This window comes from Pleurodeles waltl, chromosome 8 (genome assembly GCF_031143425.1).
Source record: "Pleurodeles waltl isolate 20211129_DDA chromosome 8, aPleWal1.hap1.20221129, whole genome shotgun sequence".
In the NCBI taxonomy this organism is placed as follows: Eukaryota; Metazoa; Chordata; class Amphibia; order Caudata; family Salamandridae; genus Pleurodeles; species Pleurodeles waltl.
Window position 1 is genome coordinate 419,085,580 of NC_090447.1, and position 24,876 is coordinate 419,110,455.

The 24,876-nt window shown below is 49.4% G+C and overlaps 1 protein-coding gene across 4 annotated transcripts in view; it reads right to left on the minus strand.

Moving 5' to 3' along the window:
- The window catches only part of HERC2 (HECT and RLD domain containing E3 ubiquitin protein ligase 2), a 1,448,528-nt gene that overhangs the window by 813,462 nt on the left and 610,190 nt on the right, over positions 1 to 24,876 (minus strand). For all 4 annotated transcript variants that reach the window (XM_069204283.1, XM_069204284.1, XM_069204285.1 and 1 more), the window contains exons 40-41: positions 23,130 to 23,277; positions 1,007 to 1,203 (exon numbers count right to left, since the gene is read on the minus strand). In XM_069204283.1, coding sequence (XP_069060384.1) covers positions 1,007 to 1,203; positions 23,130 to 23,277 — 345 coding nt within the window. The remainder of the gene's footprint in view (positions 1 to 1,006; positions 1,204 to 23,129; positions 23,278 to 24,876) is intronic.

The window sequence follows — 24,876 nt, forward strand, 5'->3', positions numbered from 1 at the left end:
AAAACCTGGAGTTTTCTATGTTTACCTCACCTGAGAGGCTTCCAAGATTCCGCCCAGATCATCTCAATTGATTTTGTTCCAATACCTACCTAGATTGCATTTGCTGGGGTTTTTCCGCTGCGGTTTGTCGACCTTCATGTGTAGGTAGAAACGTACAGCGAAACAATCAGACCAGAACACCTGAAGTGCGTCTTCCACCTGTAGATCTGGATGGTTGGGAAAGGACCCATCAAATGTGTGACTTGCACGCTGTGTTGGCGTACTTACCACTTTGCTTGAGTCCAAAGCTCATTATCAATAAAGGATTTGCTATCTTTATTATCTAAATCTTCTAAATAAAAGTTTAAATGCCCTAGCACTGTAAAGTTGCCATGATGCACACTCCTGTTAATGAAATCACTGATTGCTTCCAAGAAATTCCTTCTAGTACCTGGTGGTCTATAGCTCACTAATCCATGGAACGTGGAGTTATGATTGATTTTGCAGCTGAAAGACAGGGCTTCACAGTTGTTAATAATTGCAGGCTTGCAACTAATCCTCAAGGAGTCTTTAAAAACTATGGAGAGGCCACTAACTTTCCCCTACTCTATCTAATCTGGTGATGACATAACCAGCTGGTAGCGCTGCGACTAGGTTAGGGGCTGAGGCCTCATCTGCCCATGTTTCTGTTGCTAAAGATATATCGGTCTTATAGGTTTCCAGGAATTCAGATAGCTCATATTTATGTTCTATTTGTGATCACACGTTCAATAGAGTGCACTTTAGTGTTTGCAGCTGGGTTGAGTGAAGCAACTTAGATACCTTATTGCCAGGTACCAGTCGGCACAGGAAATGGAAGTTATTGCACGTATATCTATCTTGTGATTAATATGTTTTGGTAATGTGCTGTAAGGGCATGGGTGTCATTTGATGAGTCACAACAATTAATTATATTCACTGAAACATTATCATGTCATATAAAATAGCTATGCAAAACGTTAAAAAGGTGGTATATGCAATACTTTACCCCTTCCAATGATTTCCTTGTAAACATATGAGTAACAGAGTTCAGTTGTGAGTTTATGTATTTGTTAATGAGTCCATTCCACTGGCCAAGTGAATGAAGAGTCCTTAATAGAGCCACAATCTCCTCTGCCAATGTACTACTGTGGGTTGCAGTGAGTGATGCCTGTGGCCGGGTTTTCCTTCTCCTTAGAGTGGATTCTGAAAAAAATAAATGGGGGGGGGGGGGGGAGAGATTCAAGTATACAGTTGTACTTCATATTTATAGTTACAGCTAGCCCATTCCAAATTGTCACCTTACAAAAGTGGACAAAATGGAAAGCAGCATACATTTTAACACAACACTTAATTACAAACAAATCATTCCACACCATAAAATAGAAGATACAAACATTTAGTATTATAAGGTTTGTGAAATATTTCAGAGGAGAGCTGTGATCCATAATTAGAAAATAATTATGAAATACTCATAAGCTTTATACTGCCTCTATTTCTACCTTTTGAATAGGCTGCTATCAGTGTAGTTGCTAGATTTAAGATTCACAAATGATGTCGCCAAGGTGATATCACAATGCTACCATACACGAGAATCCACCTGTCAGGTATCAACTCTTTCTTCTTTGGGTCACTTAATTGTCAGAAAAAGAAAATGACATCACAATTCACACTAGCTTCGAAATTATGGGTAAATCTATGAGGAACTAAAGCCCAGTGTAGGAAGCTGGCCGTGGTGAGCACCTATGGTGTTATCACCTTATACCAGGTACAGGTCTGGGTATACCCTATCACTGTAGTGTAGGCAGTGTCTAGGAAGCTAGAGCTCTCTAGAGGTAGCTGTGGATGAGCAGCCAAGATGTATCTAGGAGACATGTAAAGCTTATGCAATACCACTATAGTCACACAGCACAATCACACATGAAAGAATCACAGAGTTACAAAAATAAAAGGTACTTTATTATGATAACACAAACACTAGAATACTACTGTCCATATCCCCCATGTTATGATCCTGCACGGTACAACCCGGTGATGGTGAGCAGCTAGAATGGCATCCACCACTTCCAGTAGAAGCCCAAAACTTCTCAGGAGGGGCATCTCAATGTCCATACATGAAGGTGTATACTATGGTAATCCGGATGTAGTACTCTGTCCTCCTGGGACAGAGGAAGCTGATGCTTAGAGCTAACTGTTCTGAGTATCAGACCCTTTAAAGCCAATCAGGTGCTATCAGACTGAGCTGTGCTCGGCCCAGCTTCACCTGACAAAAAGGTCTACAAATTGTGTGCGCCATTAGGCAACAATGTCCCCTGCCTAATCCTGGTGCTGAGCCAGTCATGATTATAAAGATGATGTATGCTGAGTTCATCTACTCCGATGCAGAGGGGTACTGCCAGATAATTGCCTATCACAGAGGAGCAAGTATATGCAAGTCAGGGCCTACGCCTACAGAGAACAAGACCACAAGCTGTGCTACTTGGTACAAAAGATTTATGCAATGGTGCTACTACATCAGGGAAGAACGACTCCTGAACTCTGCATCATTCAGTTGACCTTCCCAGCTGCAAGACAATGTATATGTTACCACTGTGATATACACAGGGGTATGAAAAACTCATCTGCCACTGAAGAGTCAAAGATGTGTTATGGGTTACACAGACCTTGTCTGCAAGGCACCAACAATGCTAGGGTCGCTGATAACTCAGGTTTCAAAAAAGAAACCACATTAAATGTAGGAAAGAAGCATCTTTCTGCCATAGTTACCCCCCACTGTTTGCCTGGTGTCAATGTGTTTAAACTGTAGTTCACTGGGATCCTGCTAGCCAGGGCCGAAGTGTCTGTGCTCTCTCCTCCGAATATGGTTGATTGGTACCTTTTACTCCCCCACAATTGGGCATACTGGTGCTCCCATGTAAGTTCCTAGTATATGGCACTTAGGTAACCAGGGCACTGGAACACCAGAGTCTCCCTTGGGCTGCACCATGTATTATGCGACCCATGGGAGCCCATGCAAACTGTGTCTGCAAGCCTGCCATTATAAATCCCAGTCTCAATTCTCTGAGCTTTGTAGGTGTGGGGAAGCCATCTTAAGGTATGTAGTGGACCCTGGTCAACACAAGTGGTCCAAATACATAATGGCTTCTCCGAACCTAGGCATGTTTGCTATCACACATGTTGGAATCATGCAACTACACTGATTCCAGTGAGAGTTTCATGATCCCTTGTACTCTGTGGGTTCCTTATAGGATCCCCCCGTTCTGCCTGTGCAACCTTATAGGGTCTGATTGCCAGCCCTGCTGCTTCTGACCCCAAACATCGTTCTGCCCCCTGCTGGTAAGCCTGGCTCAGGCAAAGGAAGGCACAACAAAGAATTTCCTGCAAGGAAGAGGTGTGACCACCATCCCCTATATATTAGGTGTCTAAGGGCTGGGGTGGGATGGGGTGGCCTCGGAGTGCCACCAGAGTGCCTTGAAGGGCATATTTGATGCCCACCTTGCATAATCCTGTTTGCACCAGTTCAGGAACCCTCGGTTCCCGCTCTGGCGTGCAACTACACAAAGAACAAGGGAGTCACCACCCCTCTGTCCAGCCCCTCCCCTAGGGAGGTGCACAGACCTCTGCCATGTGGCCACTTGATTCTGCCATCTTGAAAATAAGATGTGCAGAGGCCCCTGGGAGCATCTGACTGGTTAGGCAAAATAGACGACATCCCTGACCCCCTCTGATACGTGGGTCACTTTAGAGAGTGGCCAACCCCCTTTTAGGGTAACTTAAGGGCTACTGACGGTGGGTCCTCAAATTCATTGAGCAAGACTCTACAAGGAACTCTCTTTGGAATTGAAACAAATCTGCTTCAGTTGGGAAGGCTCCCACTGCAACATTGTTTCTCCAGATCCTGCAAGAATTCTGCAACATCTAAGGTTGTGCATCCTCCATGGTTACAAGGACTCTGCACCTGGAAGCACGAAGGAATCCCCATGTGGAGTGAAGGTATTACTCCCCTGCATCTGCAGGCACCTCAAAAAAACTTCGACCGTCTTGTGGGGTCTCCTGTCCCACAGACAGCAAAAGGCTCTGCATCACAGGTGGTGGGACTCCTCTGGATCCCGTTTGTCTCCTGACCAACTTGGGAGGCTATAGCTCCTGCTCCTGCCACCAGACCAGAACTCCTGTGCACCGCACCTGTTGCATTGCCAAGGCTTGTTGACTCTTTCTCTAGGAGATCTTCAGGCACCAAAAAGCCCAGGCCTCCAGCACTCAGCAACTGGAAGATCAACTCCTGTCCTGCAATTCCTGCAACGTGGGACTTCTGTTTTGTTGTGCTACTGAGGCCTCTGTGTTACTCCCTGTGTCTTACACCTGTGGGTCACTCGTGGGGGCTTCAACGACTTCTGCTGGCCTTAATGTGTGCTGAGGTCAAGCCCAGACTCCCCCTCAAGGGTAGAGTCTCCTGGATCTTGCTGGTCCTCAAACTTTGCAAATACTTCTTCCGATCCTGCTTATATTTGTCAATACTTGTTGGTGACCTGGCTGGTCACTCACCCTTCTGAAATCCGGTGACTGTCGAGGGACAGCTCGTAGGCGACTCCTAGGATCTGCAGCTCCTGGACCCCGCAGATGGACTTCTTCCTCCACTGACTTGCAGGAACTTCACCTCTAGAAAGGTGGGCATTGCCACCTGCACCACCTGAGCACCTCTGAGGGTGCTGGACTCTGTCCCTTTCCTTTTCAGGTCCTCAACGTCAGGAATCCGTTGCTGCGTTTCACCGGCCTGGTCCCCGGGTCCTGACAGTAGCTGGACAATCCAAGGTTTCCACTGACTAGTGAGAGTCCCTTCTCCCCTATGCATCCGGCTTCCCTGGTGTAGGTACTCCTGTCTTCTGGGTATCCTTGTGTGGGGCACTCAACCTCCCTCTTGTACGTTGGTTTACTGCGGGTCCACTGGGAAGGGTCCTGAAACACACAAATTCCAACCACTACTTTCCTGTGTTAGTCTATGGGACGACTGGGTAGGTAACCACTTTGCACTTGGTAGCTGGGGTCACTTACTAGCTTACCTCAGGTGTTTTCATCTATCCCCAGCTCCTAGCTATCACACTTAACTTGGTTGACTTCACTATTTTGCATTCCACTTACTTAGTATATAGTTTGCCCCCCCCCCATAGGGCCCAGTATATTTTAAGCTACTTCTGCTTGTTATTTTGCGTATATATTGTGTGAGGATATCTCCAATGTAAATGCTAGTATAGTAGTTAGTGCTGTAATAGAATCCTTTATTTATGCAACAATTGTGTGGTCCTTTCTTGTGAGTGAGTTACTGTTGACTACGGTGGTATTGTAGTGCTTTACATTCCTCCTGGATAAGCTTCAGTTGCTCGCCTCAGCTACCCCTAAAGAGCTTTTGCCATCTGGACACCTATTCACTATCCCTAAGAGTTTCCTGGACTCAGTATAGGGTGCCTTACCATATGCGTACACCATAAACCGAGCCAGCCTCCTACACCATGAAAAACCATATGTCCTCAGCCAGGTGTGGCACTTTAGGGCCACTGATGTGGAAACTACTCTGCCAAATGAGTCAGCTGTGTCAAGTTCGCAGCATGTTTTGAACATTGCTGCATCGCTCCCTTAGGCAACAGCTTCAGAGAGAACAGCCAAGGACCTCCTACAGGACCAGTGGAAGCATGTGCACAACCGTGTCCAACCAAGTATAAAAATAATGGCCCAAAAGGCATGCATGGTTCACAGACTGCAATGTCAGACTGCCAGAAGAAAACATCTTCTCAAATGAGTTCAGGCTCTTGGTGAATCTAACCAGGGAAGTGGTAGGGAACCCACTATGGGAAGTTGAGCTGGGACCATCAAGCTCTGGGGAAGGAAGGTTGAGGCCCCAGGTGTGGGGCGATGGAGGCAGGCAATTGTCCTATTGACAGGATTCCCTGTGCTGGCTTTGGACGAGGTACCCAAAAGGACATCTGTGAGGTCATCAATGAACGGGAGTAAGGGCTCAGAGATGGAAGCTCCTGGTTGCAGCACCTCGGTCAAGAGATTAGTCATGACTGCCATCAAGGGTAAATGAAGGTCCAGGATCTCAGCCGCCCTCCTCACCACACTGCATAAGAAGCTACCTCCTCCATAGCCACATTAAGGGGGGAAAAGCATACCAGTATCTGGGGATGTGTCCAGTCACTGGCCTCACCTACATCCTCGTGCCAGTCCATTTCCTCCTTATAGGGCTGGAATTTTAAAGGGCCCAGCAGCCTCTCCCAGTCTTCCCTGAGGACTAGCCCAACAGGACAGGGCTCAGGCTCCAATTCAGGACTGGATACCGGGTGCCTCATCATAGCTGAGGATGAAGCCACCAAGGCAGAATTGGATAGGGCCCCCTCCAATTCCATGGAGCCCAAAGATGCGCCGATGGGGTCGGACTGCCCAGAAATGAGGCACATGGCCTCACAGAACTCCTAAAGTTGGGCAGGGGTTGCTCCGACTCCCGGAAAGTCAGGGAAGCACGGAGCAAGCCCAGGTACAGGCTGTAGGAAGCTGGCTTTTTATGTGGTGTACCAATATAGGGGTACAGCGTCCAAAAAGTCCAGACGACCCTTATTGGTGTGGTCGAGCAGCACAGGCTTATCAGAGGGCAGAGTTGAACACTTGCTGTACACAGTTAATACATGAGACACACTCAATGAGAGTTCCAAGATCAAATTAGAAAAAATAACAGATTTTTGTACATATTTTGACACCAAGATCAACGTTACAAGGTAAGTTCTAGAAGCGTTATTGAATTTTAAAGTTAATAGCGAGAAAATACAGACTGTCAGATTTGAGGCATGAGCCTCGAATAAGGTTATGTTATCCTATGAGAGAAACATACACTGCATAGGGTTATTTGCAAATGGTTGTGGGGTCTTCTTTAGGACTTAAGGTGCTGGGTGCAAGGTCCCAAGGACCACCAGCAGTTTGGGTTTACCTTCCCTGGTATGTCTGGGAGTAGAGGTGCTGGTCGCATTGGTGGCCTCAAGCGCACCAGCGAGAAAGTATAAAGGAACCTGTCAAACTGTAACAGAGTCTGCAATGGGCGACTTGAGGACAAGTCCGGCAGAACCCAACGTGGGGCTCGGCTCGCTGGGGCATCTAGAGCAAGGAGACGCAGGCAGAAGTTGTGTACCCGAGCTAGGGGCTCGGGTGCAGGGGTGCTGGCCGGCTGGCCTCTTAGCATTGGAGCCTCCCACAGTCCTCGATCAACCTGCAGAGGAGAGATAACAGAACAGGTCCACTCTGTCGTAAAGTCTCTCAAAATGTAGGTAGGAATTGGCGGCTGTCGTGTATGAACTGGAGACAAACAAGCTTTGGTGAGAGCAAGTGCTCCAATAGTCAAGGTATTGGTTCAGGGGGCTTCTGGAGGGTCTAGTGTTTTGAAACTCAATAAAGAGAGGGGGCTGACCTCCTACAGCCTTAAAAACCTCCTCCTGACGAGCTGCTCCCTCATTGGGCCCAATGGCCAACTACATGGTGTCCCGTCAGATGCAGTCTTGCCTGCAGAAGCAGTGGAATGGCTCCTCCACCCCCAAAGGAGATGCCACTTGGTTGTTAAAGCACTGGAAAGTCCTCCGCAGCTTTTGGAGGATGTACAGCTTAGGTAGGTGCAATTGTCAAGGTACCAGTAGCAAAGCAGTGTTTGGCGCCAAGTTTTAGTGAAGTCCTCAGTTCTTGCGGTGACTGCTCTTCTTGTGTCCTACCTAGGTTCTCAGAAGTTTAATTTGATGTCCTGGTGCCAGCAGGACCCCTAAATACTGAATTTAGGGGTGCTTAGGGGAGTAGCCAATGGACTACTTACTCATGGGGGTAACTACACCTCTTAGGTGACCACTTTCTAGGGACAGTGGGCATTTTACCGACCCAGAATTCCTTGTTCCACTCCAAACAAGATGGTGGAACACCTTTGTCTAGTGTTTACTTCAGGTAGCCCACCTTAGGGCAATGACTAGCCTAGAAGTGGAACACGCCTCCTGAATAACTAATTACACCTGCTCTGGTGCCAGATGGGCCTCAGGGCAGGGAGTGTGTTGAAAGCTGCCTCTGTATATACTATATCAAAATGAGATAAAGGGTCCACAGCCATGGATTTTCACAGAGGCTTAACAGAGGCTAAAGAAGATAATACTAATGCTCTCTTCTGTGGTAGTGTGGGCGAGCAGTTAGGCTTATCAGAGGGTAGTGGAAAGCATTTGTTATACACACACAGGCAATACATGAAGCACACACTCAATGACTAACTCCAGGCCAGTTGTTTTTACATAGCAAAAATATGTGTTGTTACTTTATTTCTAGAACCACAAGATTCAAGCTGCAGCTAAGTACATTTGTAAGTAAATATCCAACATATGCATCAATACCACTTTGCTTCAATTTGGCAAGTTGTGCGTTTATCGAATAAATAGCAAATATCTGTTTTAGAAATTGACAGTGCAATTTTTTAGAAACAGTTCTGGGGGTGTGTGGAATTTGGCACAGTTTCAAGGTAAGTACAAGAGTTACAGTTCCAATCTCTGGGTGTTAGGTTGTCCACAGGTTGGGCTTCAAGTTAATCTCAAACACCCACCACCAGCAACATGGGGCCAGCCAGATGCAGAGGTCAAAGTTGAGGTTGATTTAACATGGGCCCATAAGGAAACTGGGGGCACTCAGAATCAGGCCTGCTTGCAGGTTAAGTAACCGCGTCTTCAGAGGGTGGACCTGGGGGATTTAGAGGAGCACCAGGATGGGGGGGGCCATAGGTCAGCACCAAACACACCTTCAGCGATGCAGGGGTGGCCAGGTGAATCGTGCATACACAGCGTCTGGCTCCCAATCCTTCCTATAGTGGGACACCAGAAGTTACGAAGATGCTGCAGGTGAAGTCCAGGGGGTCAAATCCAGGAAACCAAAGGCAGAAAAGGAGGATGGATGCCTGCTGGACGTTGCTGCACTGTGAAGGCCAGGGGGCTGCGGGTGCAGGGGTACCTTTAGGCATTGGGAATCTTTGTCCGGTTCTGTTGTGGTCAGTGCAGTCCTCCGGATTTAGGCTGCAGACGTCGTCATGTTGGACAGGAGGGGTCAACCCTGGGTGGACACTAGGTCAGAATCGCCTGGGGAACAGCTGTAGTTGATTGGACCACATGGACATGGGCTGTGGGCATTGTGTGCAGGACTCACGGATCTAGGGCGGTTCTGCAGTTCTTTGCTGGTGTTTCATTCTCAACAGGACCACTGTCCACTGGAGTTCTTGGTCCTCTGGGATGGAGGCAGTCCTCTTGAGGCTTCTAAGAGGTTGCTAGTCCTGCAGGATACTTCACCTTTTTGTAGTAGGTTTCAGAAGCTGGAGACAGGCCTGTAGGGCTGGGGCCATGTCAGTTGGTGTCTTCAGTCTTCTCTGACGGGGGTCAAGTTACCAGTCCTTCCTCGTATCTTCTTCTTGAGGACGCCAGGAATCTGACAAGCTAGTTTCAGGTGAGCTCTTAAATCCTGGATTTAGGGGAATTACAGGGGTCAGAGGGCAGTAGCCAATGGCTACTGTCCTTGTGGATGACTACACCCTTCTGATGTCCACTCCCTTTGCGGAGAAGGACACAGACCTAACCCTATTGGCCCCTGTCCTCCAAACCAAGATGGAGGATTTTGCAAGGAGGGGGATCACTTCAGCTCTGGACACCTTAGGGGTGGTCCCAGCTGAAGTGGTCACTCCTCCTTCTTTTCCTTAATTTTCTGCCAGACTTGCTGCCTAAAGTGGGGCTTTGTCTGGTGGGGGGGGGGGGGGGGGGGGGAAGGTATCTCCGATAGCCAGAGTGCCCTGGGACACTGTAGCAGGAGGCCTGAGACTTTGAGGCTCACCGCCAGGTGTCACAGTTCCTGCAGGGGGGAGGTGTGAAGCATCTCCACCCAGTGCAGGCTTTGTTTCTGGCCACAGAATGCATAAAGGCTCTCACCCCATGTGGTCTGGAAGTGGCAGGCTGGCACAGACTGGTCAGTCCTACACTAGACGTTTGGCTAAAATACCAGGGCATCTAAAAGATGCACTCTGTGTATTTTTCAATAAATCCAACACTGGCATCAGTGTGGGTTTAGTGTGCTGGGAAGGTTGATACCAAATTTCCCAGACTTCAGTGAAGACATTATGGAGCTGTGGAGTTCGTTATGACAAACTCCTAGCCCCTATACTTTGTATGGCCACACTGCACTTACAATGTTTAATAATGGACTTAGACACTGTAGGGGCATATTGCTCATGCAGTTATGCCCTCACCTGTGGTATAGGGACCCTGCTTTAGGACTGTAATGCCTCCTAGAGGGGTGACTTACCTATGCCACGGGCAGTGGTTTGGGGGCATGGCACCCCTCTCTTTCTCCCCACCAGCACACCCAAGCTGCAAAGGCAGTGTGCATGTGCTTGGTGCGGTGTCCCCCTCGGGTGGCATAATACATGCTGCAGCCCTAGGGGACCTTCCCTGGCCACAGGGCCCTTGGTACCATGGGTACCGTTTACAAGAGACTTAACTGTGTTCGAGGGGTGTGCCAATTTTGGGAACAATGGTATAGATTTTGGGAAAGAACACTAGTGCTGGGGCCTGGTTAGCAGAATTCAGCACACTCAGTCAAGTCAGCATTAAAATCACAAAAAGGAGGGAGGGATTTGGAGGGGTAACCATACCAAAAGGGGCACTTTCCTACATATTGGCATTACCCAGGTCTGGGGAAGTCAGGATCACATATCAAACGGCGGAAGAGGCTTTGAAGCCTGCAGCCCATACATGCTAAATCGCTAGACATCCTGGTGGAGGAGCTGATAACACCTTCCTCTGGAGCAAGCAGTTTCTGGCCTCAGAGCGCAGGCTCTCACCTACAGGGGCTCAGAAACTAGTCTGTGGTGGCAGGTTGATAGATACAATTTAGCCAACATAATAAGAGCCTAGTAGGTTTTCAGGGTGCGCCTCCAAGGTCCCCTTTGGGTGTGTCATAATAAATCTGATACTGGTATCAGTACGGATTTATTAAAATGAGATATTTGATACCAAACACTCGCATTTTTATGTGCAACCATTATTTAGCTGCGTAACTTGTAATCACCAGTGCCCAATACAGGTCGTCAACATGGCTACCAGAATACCTGCACAGTCTAACAACTGAACTAGGCATCAGAGGGGTACATCTGGTCATGCAGATGTGCCCTCACATGTAATATAGCGTACCCAGTCTTAAGGCTTCTAAGGCCTGCTGTAGGGGTGACTTACATATCTTACATGCAGTGGTGGTTGACACTGCACACAGGGTGTGTACAATGTTGTGTTTTCAAAATCGTTTGCACCATTTCACGCACTCTGCGATGGCAGACTGCATGCAATTTGTGTGTGGGTCCCTTAGGGTGCATAATACATGCTGCAGCCCTTAGGGACCCTCTTTAGTACCCATGCCCTGGGTACCATTTATGAGGGACTTACAAGGGAGTTAAAGTGCTTGCCAATTGTGTTACAATTGAGCATTACCTACTTTTAGCGAATGAGCACTGGCCTTTAGTGAGTGGTTAACAGGGTCCCAGTGCAACTTCTGTCGAAAAGCATTCAGTACTAGGGCAAAAAGTGGGGGTGACCATGTCAAAATAGGCCCTTTCCTACCTTCAGGAGAACGAGGCACAGAATGCAGACGCCTCGTCGTCGTGTTGGCTGACTGACGAGGAGAAGTCGCAGATCGCTTCAACTTCTTGCACTTGTTCTTGTGCCTTGATTTAGTGGATCATCCCAAGGACTTGGGGTGGGGGGATGACAACTTCAGACTCTGCGACCAGCCCCGTGATCTTCCCCTTGACCAGGACCTCAACTTGCGTGGAGTACCATGCTGGTATGCCATCAGCTTCACTCAAAACCTTTGGATGCAAGGTTTGTGGCTGTAGGAAAGTACCCTCTTTTTGGCATGGTTAACTCCAACTTTTTGCCTGCTGTCAGTGTGTTTTGACTGGGTTCACTAGGATCCTGCTAACCTTGACACCAGTGACTGCTCTCTCCCTTTGTATTTGGTTGCTTAGGACTAGTCCCTAGTACATGGTACTTCGGTATCTAGCCCCATTGGCTGCAGCAGATATTGTGCCACCCATGGGAGCCCAAGCAAAAGGTGTCTGCAGGCCTGCCATTGCAACACGTGTGAAAAGGTGCATGCACCCTTTCACTACAGTTCACTGCACCAGGTTATTGTAAGTCACCCATATGGTAGGCCCTCCTAGCCCAGACGAACAAGTTACTTACCTTCGGTAACGAGGTATCTGGTAGAGACTCTATCTAGCTGCAGATTCCTTACCTTAGAATTCCCTGGCGTCAGCTTAGAATCTGGAGTTTTTTCTGAGCAGTACCCTGCGCGCGTGCCGTCGGGCAGCGTCGTTCGGATCCGCGTGCGTCGACCAGCTCCGCGTGCATCGTCAACGTCGTTGGAGCCGTCTATGACGTCACGGTTGTCTATATAGACGCCATCTCGGCGCACGTACGTCAGTTCTTTTCCACAACTTCCCACTCCAGAAGCGCAGAGTCATGGAAGAAGCAACCATTATGTATTTTACCTCTTTGACTGTTTGAAGTAAAAGATTTCTACATAAGAAAAATTTCTGCAGAGCGGGGAGGCTTGGGCGGGTGTAAGGAGTCTGCAGCTAGATAGAGTCTCTACCAGATACCTCGTTACCGAAGGTAAGTAACTTGTTCATCTGATAGAGACTTCTAGCTCTTAGAATAGATGCCCAAGCTATAACCCATGGCGGTGGGTCTGAAGGAGATTATTATTCTTTTTTTTTTATATACTATGAAGTCCTGCAAGACAGAACGGGCAAAATGCCCCTCTCTTCTCACCTAGCTATCCAGGCAGTAGTGTTTTGCAACCTTGTGCAAGGAAGCCCACGTTGCAGCCTGACAGATGTCCACCACCGGTACGCCACGTGCCAACGCAGTGGTAGCAGCTTTCCCCCTAGTAGAATGAGCTCTCAAAGCCCTCGGGAGGCTGCTTCTTCACCAAAGCGTAGCATATTTTTATACAGAGAACGACCCAGCGCGAAATGGATTGTTTCTGAACTGCCCGCCCCTTCTTTGCACCAACGTACCCCACAAAGAGTTGGTCGTCCACCCGTAACTCTTTAGTGCGGTCAAGGTAGAACGATAACGCTCTTTTTGGGTCCAGCCGATGGAGATGCTCCTCGTCCTTAGAGGGATGCGGTGGTGCAAAGAAGGTGGGCAGGGTGATATTTTGACCCAGATGGAAAGGGGTCACCACCTTGGGGAGGAAAGAGGCACGGGTTCTGAGAACCACTTTTTCAGGAAAGATTGTGAGATACAGCAGTTTTGATGACAAAGTCTGTAGCTCACTAAATCTTCTGGCAGATGTAATTGCCACCAAAAAGGCTGTCTTAATAGTGAGCAGCCGAAGAGGACAATTATACAAGGGTTTGAAGGGAGCACACATAAGGAAGGAAGAACCAAATTAAGATCCCACTGGGGCATAACGAAAGGCACAGGCGGGAATAGATGTACAAGCCCTTTCAAAAACCTCTGTACTATAGGTGGTTTAAACAGAGATGGTTTATTAGGCAACTGAAGAAAAGCCGATAAGGCTGTAAGATAGCCCTTGAGAGTCCCCAACGAGGAACCCTGCTGGGCGAGAGACAAAATAAACAAAAGGATGTTAGATAGAGAAGAAGAAAGAGGATCAATAGACCTCTCTGAACAATATGAAACAAAACGTTTCCAACGGCAGGCGTAGATCGACTTAGTAGAGGGTCCTATGGCTGCCAGAATGACATCACAGACCTTAGGAGGGAGGTCATAAACCATCAACTGTCGCCGCTCAATCTCCACGCATGAAGGCGCAGAGTTGGCAGGTTCGGGTGGAGAACCTTCCCCTGCTGCTGCGACAGAAGACCCTCCCAAAGAGGCAGCCTGATTGGAGAACCGATGCTCATTTTGAGAAGCTCTGGATACCAAACTCTCCGTGCCCAATCCGGAGCCACTAGGATTACTTGGGCCTGGTCGTTCTTGATTTTCTTGAGAACTCTGGGCAGAAGTGGTAGAGGCGGAAAGGCGTACAGGAGGCCTTAACTCCACTCGCGACGAAAAGCGTCGCCTAACGATAGTCCCCTTGGAAACTAAAACGCACAAAACTGCTGACATTGTGCGTTCTCTGCAGAGGCGAACATATCTAACCAAGGCTCTCCCCACTGCTGAAAGAGTCCTTGCGCCACCTCCGGATGGAGACACCATTCGTGATCCTCTAAGCATTTTCGTCTGAGTTTGTCTGCTCTGGCGTTCAGAGAACCTGCCAGGTGTTGAACCACCAGGGTCATGCCCTGCTGTTCCAGCCATGTCCAGAGACGTAAAGTCTCTTGACAAAGGGTCCACGACCCCACACCGCCATGCTTGTTGCAGTACCACATTGCGGTAGTGTTGTCCGTGAACACCTGCACCACCTTCCCTTTCACAACAGGAAGAAATGCCTTTAATGCAAGCCGGATCGCCTGAAGCTCCAACAAGTTGATGTGGAGCCCGGATTCCGCCGGAGACCAGTGACCTCTGATCTCCACCTCCCCCGGATGGCTGCCCCATCCCAGAAGTGACGCATCTGTCACTACCGTTAGATCTCGTTGGGGAAGGGAGAGGGGTCAGCCCTTGACCCACTCGCAGTTCACTAACCACCACTGCAGATCTTTTGCAGTTCCCCTCCGAGATCGGAACCACGTCGGTAAGATTTCCCTGATGCTGTGCCCCTTGGAACTTCAGGTCCCATTGCAGAGCACTCATGCACCATCTGGCATGCTTGACCAACAGGATGCAGGAAGCCATGAGTCCCAGCAGCCTCAGAGTCTCTCTCACGGGATCCAGGATAGAGGCCGAAACATCGGAATCATAACCTGAATATCCTGGACCCACTGATCGGGAGGATAAGCCCGATACTGCACTGTGTCCAGAACAGCTCCGATGAAAGTGAGCTTCTGAGAGGGAGTCAGATGTGACTTCGGCACATTTATAGTGAACCCCAGCGAATGCAAGAGGTCCGCAGTCGTCTGGAGGTGGGTGACGAGAGCCTAGGGGCATAGGAGCCTTCAACAGCCAATCGTCTAGGTAGGGGAAGACTGAAATCCCTGACCTGCGCAAATGAGCTGCCACCACACCATCACCTTTGTGAACACCCGAGGGGCACTGGTGAGACCGAAAGGAAGCACGGCAAACTGAAAGTGCTCGTGGCCCACCTTGAACCGCAGGTAACACCTGTGGGCTGGCAGGATAGTAATGTGGAAATACGCATCCTGCAGATCCAACGCTACCATCCAGTCTCCTTGGTCTAGGGCAGACAAAACATGAGCAAGAGTGAGCATCTTGAATTTCTCCTTCTTGAAGAAGAGATTGACGTCCCTTAAATCCAAGATAGGGCGAAGGCCTTTGTTCTTTTTGGGAATCAGAAAGTAGAGGGAATAAAAACCACTGCCTACTTCTGATATCGGGACTCTTTCTATGGCTCGCTTGGCCAAGAGAGCTGTAACTTCCGCGCGGAGCAAAGCTAGATGGTCCTCCATCAGCCATTCCTTTGTCGGAGGGACAGAAGGAGGGAAAGACGGGAAGGGAAGGGAGTAGCCCTTCCATACGATCTGCAGGACCCACTTGTCCATGGTGATGGAAAGCCAGTGAGGGAGATGAAAACTAATCCTCCCTCCAACTGGACAGACATGATCCCGCAGAACCACACTAGGAGGGCTTGGGCGTAGTTGAGGGGGGCTGTGTGGCGGCCGACCTCTGGCCAGACCCTCTGGGTCTGATAGTACCACGACCACGTCCTCTTCCGGGATGCTGTGAAGCCCGAGGACGGTGGCTGAACTGTGGCTGGTGTGGTACCACACCCCTTCCGAAGCCTCGAAAGGGGCGAATGACAGACTGCTGTCGTGCTGGCGCTGAAAGGCCCAAGGATCTAGCCGTGACTTGAGAATCCTTGAACCTCTCAAGCGCGGAGTCTGCCTTTTCGCCAAAAAGGCGAGAGCCATCAAAGGGCATGTCTATCAAGCTAGACTGGACATCCCCTGAAAAAACAGTAGAACGTAGCCAGGTGTGGCGACGTAGGGCCACTGACGAAATCGCTCTGCCCAGCAAGTCTGTCGTGTCCAAACCACACCGGATCGTAAACTTGGCTGCATCTCTCCCATCCTTGACTGCCTGGGTGAGAGTGTCCGGTACGCCCTCCGGGACCTGGGGCAGCACCTGTGCCACTGTATCCCATAAAGTATGGGAATAAAGGCCCTATATGCAAGAGGTGTTTACAGACCTCAATGCCAGGCTGGAGGAAGAAAGCATCTTCTCCCCAAGCTGATCCAGCCTCTTGGATTCCCTATCCGGGGGAGCGGAAGGGAAGGCACCACGGGAAGTAGAGGCTTGGACAACCAAGCTCTCAGGAGTGGGGTGTTGTGTCAGGAAACTAGGGCAGCTGGGAGCGGGTCTATGGCGGCGGCTGACCGTCCTATTCACAGGAGCCCCTGTGCTGGGTTTGGACTACGTACCCAGAAGGACGTCTGTAAGAGCCTCATTGAAGGGCAATAACGGCTCCGATGTTGACACCCCCGGCTGAAGCACTTCTGTCAGGATATTCATCCTGACTGGCACCGTAGGCAAATCTAGGTCCAAGACCTCAGCTGCCCTACGCACCACCATAGCGAAAGAAGCACCCTCCTCCGTAGCCACATTAGGAGGAGAGAGCATATCAGTATCTGGAGACGTGTCCAGTCCACTGGCCTCCCCTAGATCCTCATACCAGTCCTGTTGCAATCCAGATTCTAAAGGGTCCTCAGACCCCTCCCCTTCCTCTCCTGCGTCTGGCTGTTCTAAATAATGCTCAGACAATGATCTGGGCCGAATTGGCTCCGTCAAAGTCATACAACGTCGCTCCAGCTCCGGATCATCCGGAATAAGGATGGGGTGGGCGCCAGTGGCGGAATCGTCGGCGTCGAATCCGAAGGCGCCCCTGCTGACCCCACGGGGCCCGAAGACCCACCCGAGGGTGCAGCCCGGTCAAAAACGAGACGCATGGCCTCGTAAAATTCTTTTATTTGAGCGGGGGTCGATCTGGTCCCCGGAAAGGGGGGGAAGACGCGGAGTTGACCCTGGCGACGGCTCCGCAGAACCGCACTCGGAACGTCGACTTTCCCTAGAGGCCTCGTCGGCCGACGCGCGTGTCAAAGACGAAGTCCGCTTGGACTTCTTCTTCTTCTTCTTTTTCTTCTTCTTCTTGTGCCTCTTACCTTCGGATGACCTCGAATGCGAGGAAGAGGACTTGGGGCTCCGGGAGCGGTGCCGCAACCTCCTCCTACTGCGGGACCGTGACCTACGCGGAGTCACGCCAACCGGAAACGAAGGTCGGGCCTCAAGAAGCTTAAGGGATCTCTCCCTCAAGGCCTTCGGCGCCATGGCCCGACAGTCGGAGCATGAGGTGGAATCAAAGGCACCAAAGACAAGCTCGGTGCGGATCAGTCACCGGCATGGTGCGATGACACGCACCACAAGGCTTGAATCCTGTCTTTCTCGAAGACATGACTTCAGTCAAAAAAGCGTAGACAAACTGTCGAAGCAGGGTAGCTCTTTCCAAAACTGCGCTTAACCGGCGCGGAAGGAAAAGAACTGATGTACGCGCGCCGAGACAGCGTCTATATAGACAACCGTGACGTCATAGACGGCTCCAACGACGCTGACGACGCACGCGGAGCTGGTTGACGCACGCGGATCTGAACGACAACGCCCGAGGGCGCGCGCACACGCAGGGTACTGCTCAGAAAAAACTCCGGATTCGAAGCTGACACCAGAGAATTCTAAGGTAAGGAAGCTGCAGCTAGAAGTCTCTATCAGATGGCAGGGTGCAGGCACCTGTATTTGAGGGGGCACACTAGCATGAGCAGAGGTGCCCCTACGAACCCTAGCTCCCTTACACCAGTGGCGGCCGGCAGCTTTAGGAGGGAGGGGGGCGGGCGGGATACACACACACTCATTCTTTCAGACATGCACGCACATCCATTAACAACACTCATACCATTCAAACATGCATGTGCGCACCAAACATTCAATTTAAAACATCACACACACACACACACACACACACACACCCACCCCTTCAGCCTACAGGTCCCAGGAGGGTTGGGACTGCTGCCTTCCCTCATTGGCTGACCTTAGGTCAGCCAATGAGGGAAGGCAGCAGTCCCAACCTCGTCACAGAGTGGGATGGGGTCAGTGAGACTGCCGAATCCACCCCACTCTGTGATGAAGTGTCACTGATTGACACTCGCCCTGGCCACTTCAGGGCTTAAACCTGAAGCGCCCAAGGAGAGTGTCAATAGGTGACGCTTTCCTGGTCACCCTGAGGAGGGCCTCGAGGCATCTTTGCTGAGCCGAGGAGGTCACACCCATAGGAGCTGTGACCTCCTCAGCCCAGCAAAGTTCAGCTCAGGCAGCCAGGAGGGTGCGCAAATCGCGCATGTCTGCCCCTGGCTGCCTGAGCTGAACATGGAGAGTGTCTGTCAGGCTGACCTTTGGTCTTGTAAGTGTGGGGAAGCTATTTTTACTTGTGTACTGGACAGAGGTCATTACCTGGGTCCAGCTACATAATGGTAACTCCGAACCTGGGCATGTTTTGCATCAAACGTGTCGGAATCATACTCCAATACTGTTGCCAGTATTGGTCGTATGATTCCATGCACTCTGGGGGCTCCTTAGAGGACCCCCAGCATTGCTCCTACTAGTCTGCTGGTGTTTTTCGGGTAGCCTGCGCTGCTGCCACCCCTCAGATAGGTTTTTGCCCTCCTGCTGCTTGGCCAGCTCAGGCAGAGGAAGGCAGAACAAAGGATTTTCTGTAGGAGAGGGAGGTAACACCCTCTCTCCCTGGGAAATAGGTGTTACATGGCTTGGGAGCGGTAGCCTTCCCAAATCACCATTATGCTTTGAAGGGCAAATTTGGTGCCCTCCTTTCATAAATCGGTTTGCACCATTTCAGAGACCCCCAGTCCATCCTCTATCACAAAACTGGACAATGGAAAGGAGAGTGACCACTCCACTGTCCATCACCACCTCAGGGGTGCTGCCCAGAGCTCCTCCAGGTGGCCACTTGATTCTGGCATCTTGAATCCAAGGGGGCAGAGGCCCCTGGGAGCATTTGAGTGGCAACGGTCAGACAAGTGACATCACAGCCCCCTCCTGATAGGTGGTCACCCTCCTAGATGACCAATCCCCCTTCCTGGGCTATTTAGGGTCTCCCTCTTGGGTAGATCCTCAGATTTGATGTGCAAGATTCCAGCAGAACTCCTCTTCATCGTTTACTTCATCTTCTCGCCACTGGGACTGCAACTTGCAACTTCAGGGACAACTCTGCTCTGCAACATTATTTCTCTGGCTCCTTACTGCAACATTTCCCCGGCTATGCATCCTCTGAGGGCAACAAGTTGTCCGTCTGCACAAGAAGTAATCTCCCTTTGAGTGAAGGAATCACTAATCCGCAAGGACCAACTGCAAGTACTACCAGCTGTGTGGATCTTCTTTACTCCAGAGCTGCATGGATCCTGCATGTAGGAAAGTGCCCTTTTTCTTGCCAATTGAGGGTTACCCCATTTTCTGCCTGTGTTCTGGGATCCGGCAAACCAGGAGCTCTATCCATCCTCACTTGGTAACTTGTACCATTTTCACCCCACATTTGTCATACTGGTGCCCCCATGTAAGTCCCTAGTATATGGTACCCAGGTACTGAGGGCATTTAGGTACCAGGGGATCCCCATGGGCTGCAGCATGAATGATGCTACCCATGGAGAGTGCATGCAAAGTGTTCTGCAGGTCTGCCATTGCAGCCTGCGTGAAAGGGTGAATGCACACTTTTTCACTACAGGTCACTGCACCAGGTCACTGTATGTCACCCCTGTAGCAGGCCCTCCTAGCCCAGAGGGCAGGGTGGAAGTACCTGTGTGGGAGGGCACCCCTGCACTAGCGGAGGTGCCCCCACGAACTCCAGTTCCATTTTCCAGGAATTCATGAGTGCACGGACGCCCCTAGGCATGTTTGGTATCAAACATTTTGAACTCAGACCCCGATACTGTTGCAAGTATTGGAAGTATGATTCCATGCACTCTGGGGGCTCCTTAGAGGACCCTCAGCATTGCTCCTACCAGACTTCTGGGGTTTTCCGCGCAGCACAAGCTGCTGCCATCCCTTAGACAGGTTTCTGCCCTCCTGCTGCTTGAACGCTCAAGCCCAGGAAGGCAGAACAAAAGATATCCTTTGGGAGAGGGGGGTTACAACATCTACCTTTGGAAATAGGTGTTACATGGCTCCCCAAGCTACTGGTATGCTTTGAAGGGCACATTTGGTGCCCTTTGTGCATAAATCAGACTACACTGGTTCAGGGACCTATAGTCCCTGCTCTGGCGTGAAACTGGAGAATGGAAAAGGGAGTGACCACTACCCTGTCCATCACCACCTCAGGGGGGGTGGCCCAGAGCTCATCTAGAGCGTCCCTGGGTTCTGCTATCTTGAATCCAAGGTTGGCAGGACACGCTAGGAGCATCTGAGTGGCCAGGTCAGGCAGGTGATGTCAGAGCCCCCTCCCGATAGGTGGTCACCTGGCTAGGTGACCAATTCCACTTTCAGGGCTATTTAGAGTCTCTCTCTTGGGTGGGTCCTAAGATTCAGCTTGCAAGGTTCCAGCAGGACTCCTCTGCAACCTCTACTTCGACTTCTAGCCACTGGAACAACGACTGGATCCTCAAGGAACCGACAATCTGCATCCATGACGAACACTCTGCTTGCAACATTGTTTCCACGGCTCCTTCCAGCTTCTGCAACATTTCCCCGGCTGTGCATCCTCTCAGGGTGGCAAGTTTTCAGTCAGCACGAGAAGGAAGAGGGAATCTCCCTTGAAGTGAAGGAGTCACTTCCCTGCATTCCCAGGCACCAACTGCAACGACAACCGGCTGGGTGGTTCTTCTCATTCCGAGCTGCGTGGATCCTGTATCACGGGTGGTGGTCTGGAATAGTCCTCTTGGTCCTTTCTGCCAGCTGTCCAACTTTGGTGGCGGTAAGCCCTCGCCTTCCCCCGCAGGACAGTACCCATGGGCACCACTTCTCGTGCAGATGCCAAAGCTAGTTTGCATCTCCTCTAAGGGATCTTCAGGCTCATTGTAGCCTCAACCCCCAGCATTCCTTCCCGCAACGCACAGCCCTCTGCGTTCTTCTCCTGCAGCATGGGACCCTTCTCCAGTAGTGCTGCATGGGCTCCTCTATGACTCCTGGTTCCTCGTCCAGTGGGTCTCCTATGGGGGCTGCCTCTTCTTCTTTGGACTCACTGCCTTGCTGAGGGTCCCTCTTGGACTCTTCCCTGTGGGAAGAATCCTCCTGGACCTTGCTGGTCCCCGGCAACTTCACTTTTGCTTCACCAAGACTTCTGCCTTTGCCAAGGTTTGTTGGTGGCTTTTTCTCGCCATTGACTAACTGCAATCATCCATCCAGGGGGGATGTCGACTGCATCCTCCAGGAACTCTTCACCTGCTCCAGGGCTGCACTCCTGACTGTCTTCGTCCTACCATCGACCAACTCCTGCATTCACAGCTCGGTGGGTAGTAGCTCCTACTCCTCCTGGACTCTTCTGTGACTTCTGGACTTGGTCCCCTTCTTCCACAGGTCTTCCTCTTCAGGAATCCACTGCTGGTTTCTTGCAGTCGTCTGGGTGTTGCATTTATTTTCTTTTTCTTCCTTTTGGGTGGTTTGGGGAAAATCTAGTAATTTACACCTTTCCACCTGGTAGCTAGGGGGCACAGTGGTACTTACCTTTGGGGTTTCCAATTATCCCCCAGCTCCCCTCTACACATTCCACTTACCTAGGTGGGGTCCTATGTTCGCATTCCATTTCTTTTAGTATATGGTTTGGGCTGCCCCTAGGGTCACTATTGTCTATTTGCACTGTTTTCCATCAATTTCTATGCGTACTGCTGATAACTAGTGAACCAATCTAGTGTGTTACTTACCTCCTATTAGAGGGTTGCCCCTCTAGTACTTTTTGGTATTGTGTCACTTAAATAAAGTACCTTTATTTATTTTTTAACACTGAGTGTTTTCTTTAATGCGTGTAAGTGCTGTGTGACTACAGTGATATTGCATGAACTATGCATGTCTCCTGGATAAGCCTTGGCTGCTTATCCAGAGCTACCTCTAGAGAGCCCTGGCTTCCTAGACACTACCTACACTTCACTAATAAGGGATACCTGGACCTGGTATAAAGTGATAACATCATAGTTGCTCACCACACACCAGGCCAGCTTCCAACAGTGGCTGTTCTCCACACACCACAAACAGATGAGGTGCGGATTAGTCACTGACATCGCCCGGTGACAGGATCTGCAGGACGTAAAACCTGTCTTGCGTGACAACATCCTCAACACACTAGGAGGTACACCCCAAAACGTTGAGTGAAAATGAATGACAAAAAGTCAAAAAAGTTCAATCTAAAAACGACTGATTGGTAGCTCTTCTCTCAGATGAGTGCTGGATGGTGAGGAAAGTAAAGAACTGACGCCACGCGTCAGAGTGGCGACTATGTAGGTGGCGCGACGTCATTTCTGGCTCAGATGACAACAGAACAAGAGCCAATCAATGACACTCACCGGCATGCAGGGACACTGCTAACGAAAAATCTTCCCGATCCAGTCTGACACCTTGGGAGAATTCAAAGGAAAGGAATCTGCAGCTAGAAGTTTCTATCAGTCTAATCTCACACATACACTGCTATAAACCCTTTCAAATGCTACTGATGGACTATATAGAAGTAAGGAAACAGATTGTCCCTCCAATCCTATAGTTATCTCCAAACTCCCATCCTGAATTTCTGACTAACAGACATTTGTCACTGCACACTACCTCCTGCTTAACTGTTTGAAAAAAGGTATTCATACAGAGAGCAGAGTAGGCTAAGCCTGAGCTGCTTGTGTGGCATTCATTTTTAATTTTATTATGTCAAAATCAGGATTGTTGTTCCTTGGTTCAGCCTCCCATTATCCCCTAAACATCATTCAGTTCTCAAGAAGAACTAATTTCTTAGCAACAGAAAGTAAACTCTACCTCGCAGCAGCAGAATATCAGAGGAGCAAGTGCTCAGCAGGCTTCCTAGAAAACCAAAAAGTTTCTCGACTAAGAACTTCATGTCACTCGATCGTTCACTTTTCTCCCAAGATGGCAGGACTGCTTGGAGTAAGCGGACTGCCAGAATCTAAAACGACAAAAAGCAATCATGAGTGATTTCTGAAACAAATTATATCCAAGGGGATTGGGATACATGGACAAAACCTGGATAGGTATGCAGTCATTCACAACTAGTATAGACATACTTTCTTTTCACTGGGAATAATATTATGCCATAAATTAGATTCTCCCTCCGTACTTTCAGGTATATATTTTTCTATGCTACTGATTGTGACAGAAAGCTAACAAGGAAAGTTAAACTATTTTATGTATATTGATCTAGACATGTTTCTCTAGTACTGACAACTTAATCGAATGGTAGGACTACATGGGATGATTTACACATGATCACAAATGTTGCACTTCATCTTAATAAACAAGTTACTTACCTTCGGTAAGGCCTTTTCCGGTGGATACAGTAGCTACCTGTGGATTCCTCACCTTATGAATTCTCCCAGTGCGCCAGCATCAGAGGGAACTTTTTCCTAGCTCTCCCAGACGTCACAATTGCTCGGCTACACACGCGACTCCGTCTGACATCATCGGAGCCATAAGAAGTCCTTGTCGGCATGCTGACGTCAGTTTCACCATTTTTTTACCGTGCCTTCGAGGCGAACAGGTGAATACAGACATCACAAGCACAACATATGCCAACTCAATAAATGTATGTATATGGAAAATGTCACTTACCCAGTGTATATCTGTTCGTGGCATGTTCTGCTGCTGATTCACATGCTGTGCACTGTTCCTGCCATCTAGTGTTGGGCTCAGAGTGTTACAAGTTGTTTTTCTTCGAAGAAGTCTTTTCGAATCACGGGACCGAGTGACTCCTCCCTTTCGGCTCCATTATGCATGGGCATCAACTCCATCTTAGATTATTTTCCCGCAGAGGATGAGGTAGGAGTGGTAGAATGAGAATAGTAAAGATGTCCATGCAATGGAATAGATAAGTATGTACATAGTTTGCGCTAACATAGTGTTTATTTACATATATACAATTTCTGATTGCAGCTTAAATGGCTACAGGCTCCCAGGGAGGTGGGAGGGCGCATGTGAATCTGCAGCGGAACATGCCACGAACAGATGTACACTGGGTAAGTGACATTTTCCGTTTGATGGCATGTGTAGCTGCAGATACACCTGCTGTGCATAGACTACAAAGCAGTAATCCTCCCAGAAGAAGTGGTTAGCCTGCAGGAGTTGAAGTTGTTTGAAATAAAGTTCTTAATACAGCCTGTCCTACTGTTGCTGTTGCTGTTACTAACACATCTACACAGTAGTGTTTGGTAAAAGTATGAGGTGTGGACCAAGTGGTTGCCTTACAAATCTCTGTCATTGGTATGTTACCTAGAAAGCCCATTGTTGCTCCTTTCTTTCTAGTGGAGTGTGTTTCTGGTGTAATGAGTAGCTCTCTTTTAGCTTTTAAGTAACAAGTTTGTATGTATTTGACTATCCATCTGGCTATGCCCTGTTTGGATATAGGGTTATCAGCATGGAGTTTTTGGAAAGCGACAAACAATTGTTACGTTTTACAAAATGGTTTTGTTCTGTCTATATAGTACATTAGTGCTCTTTTTATGTCTAATGTATGCAGTGCTCTTTCTGCTACTGAGTCTGGCTGTGAGAA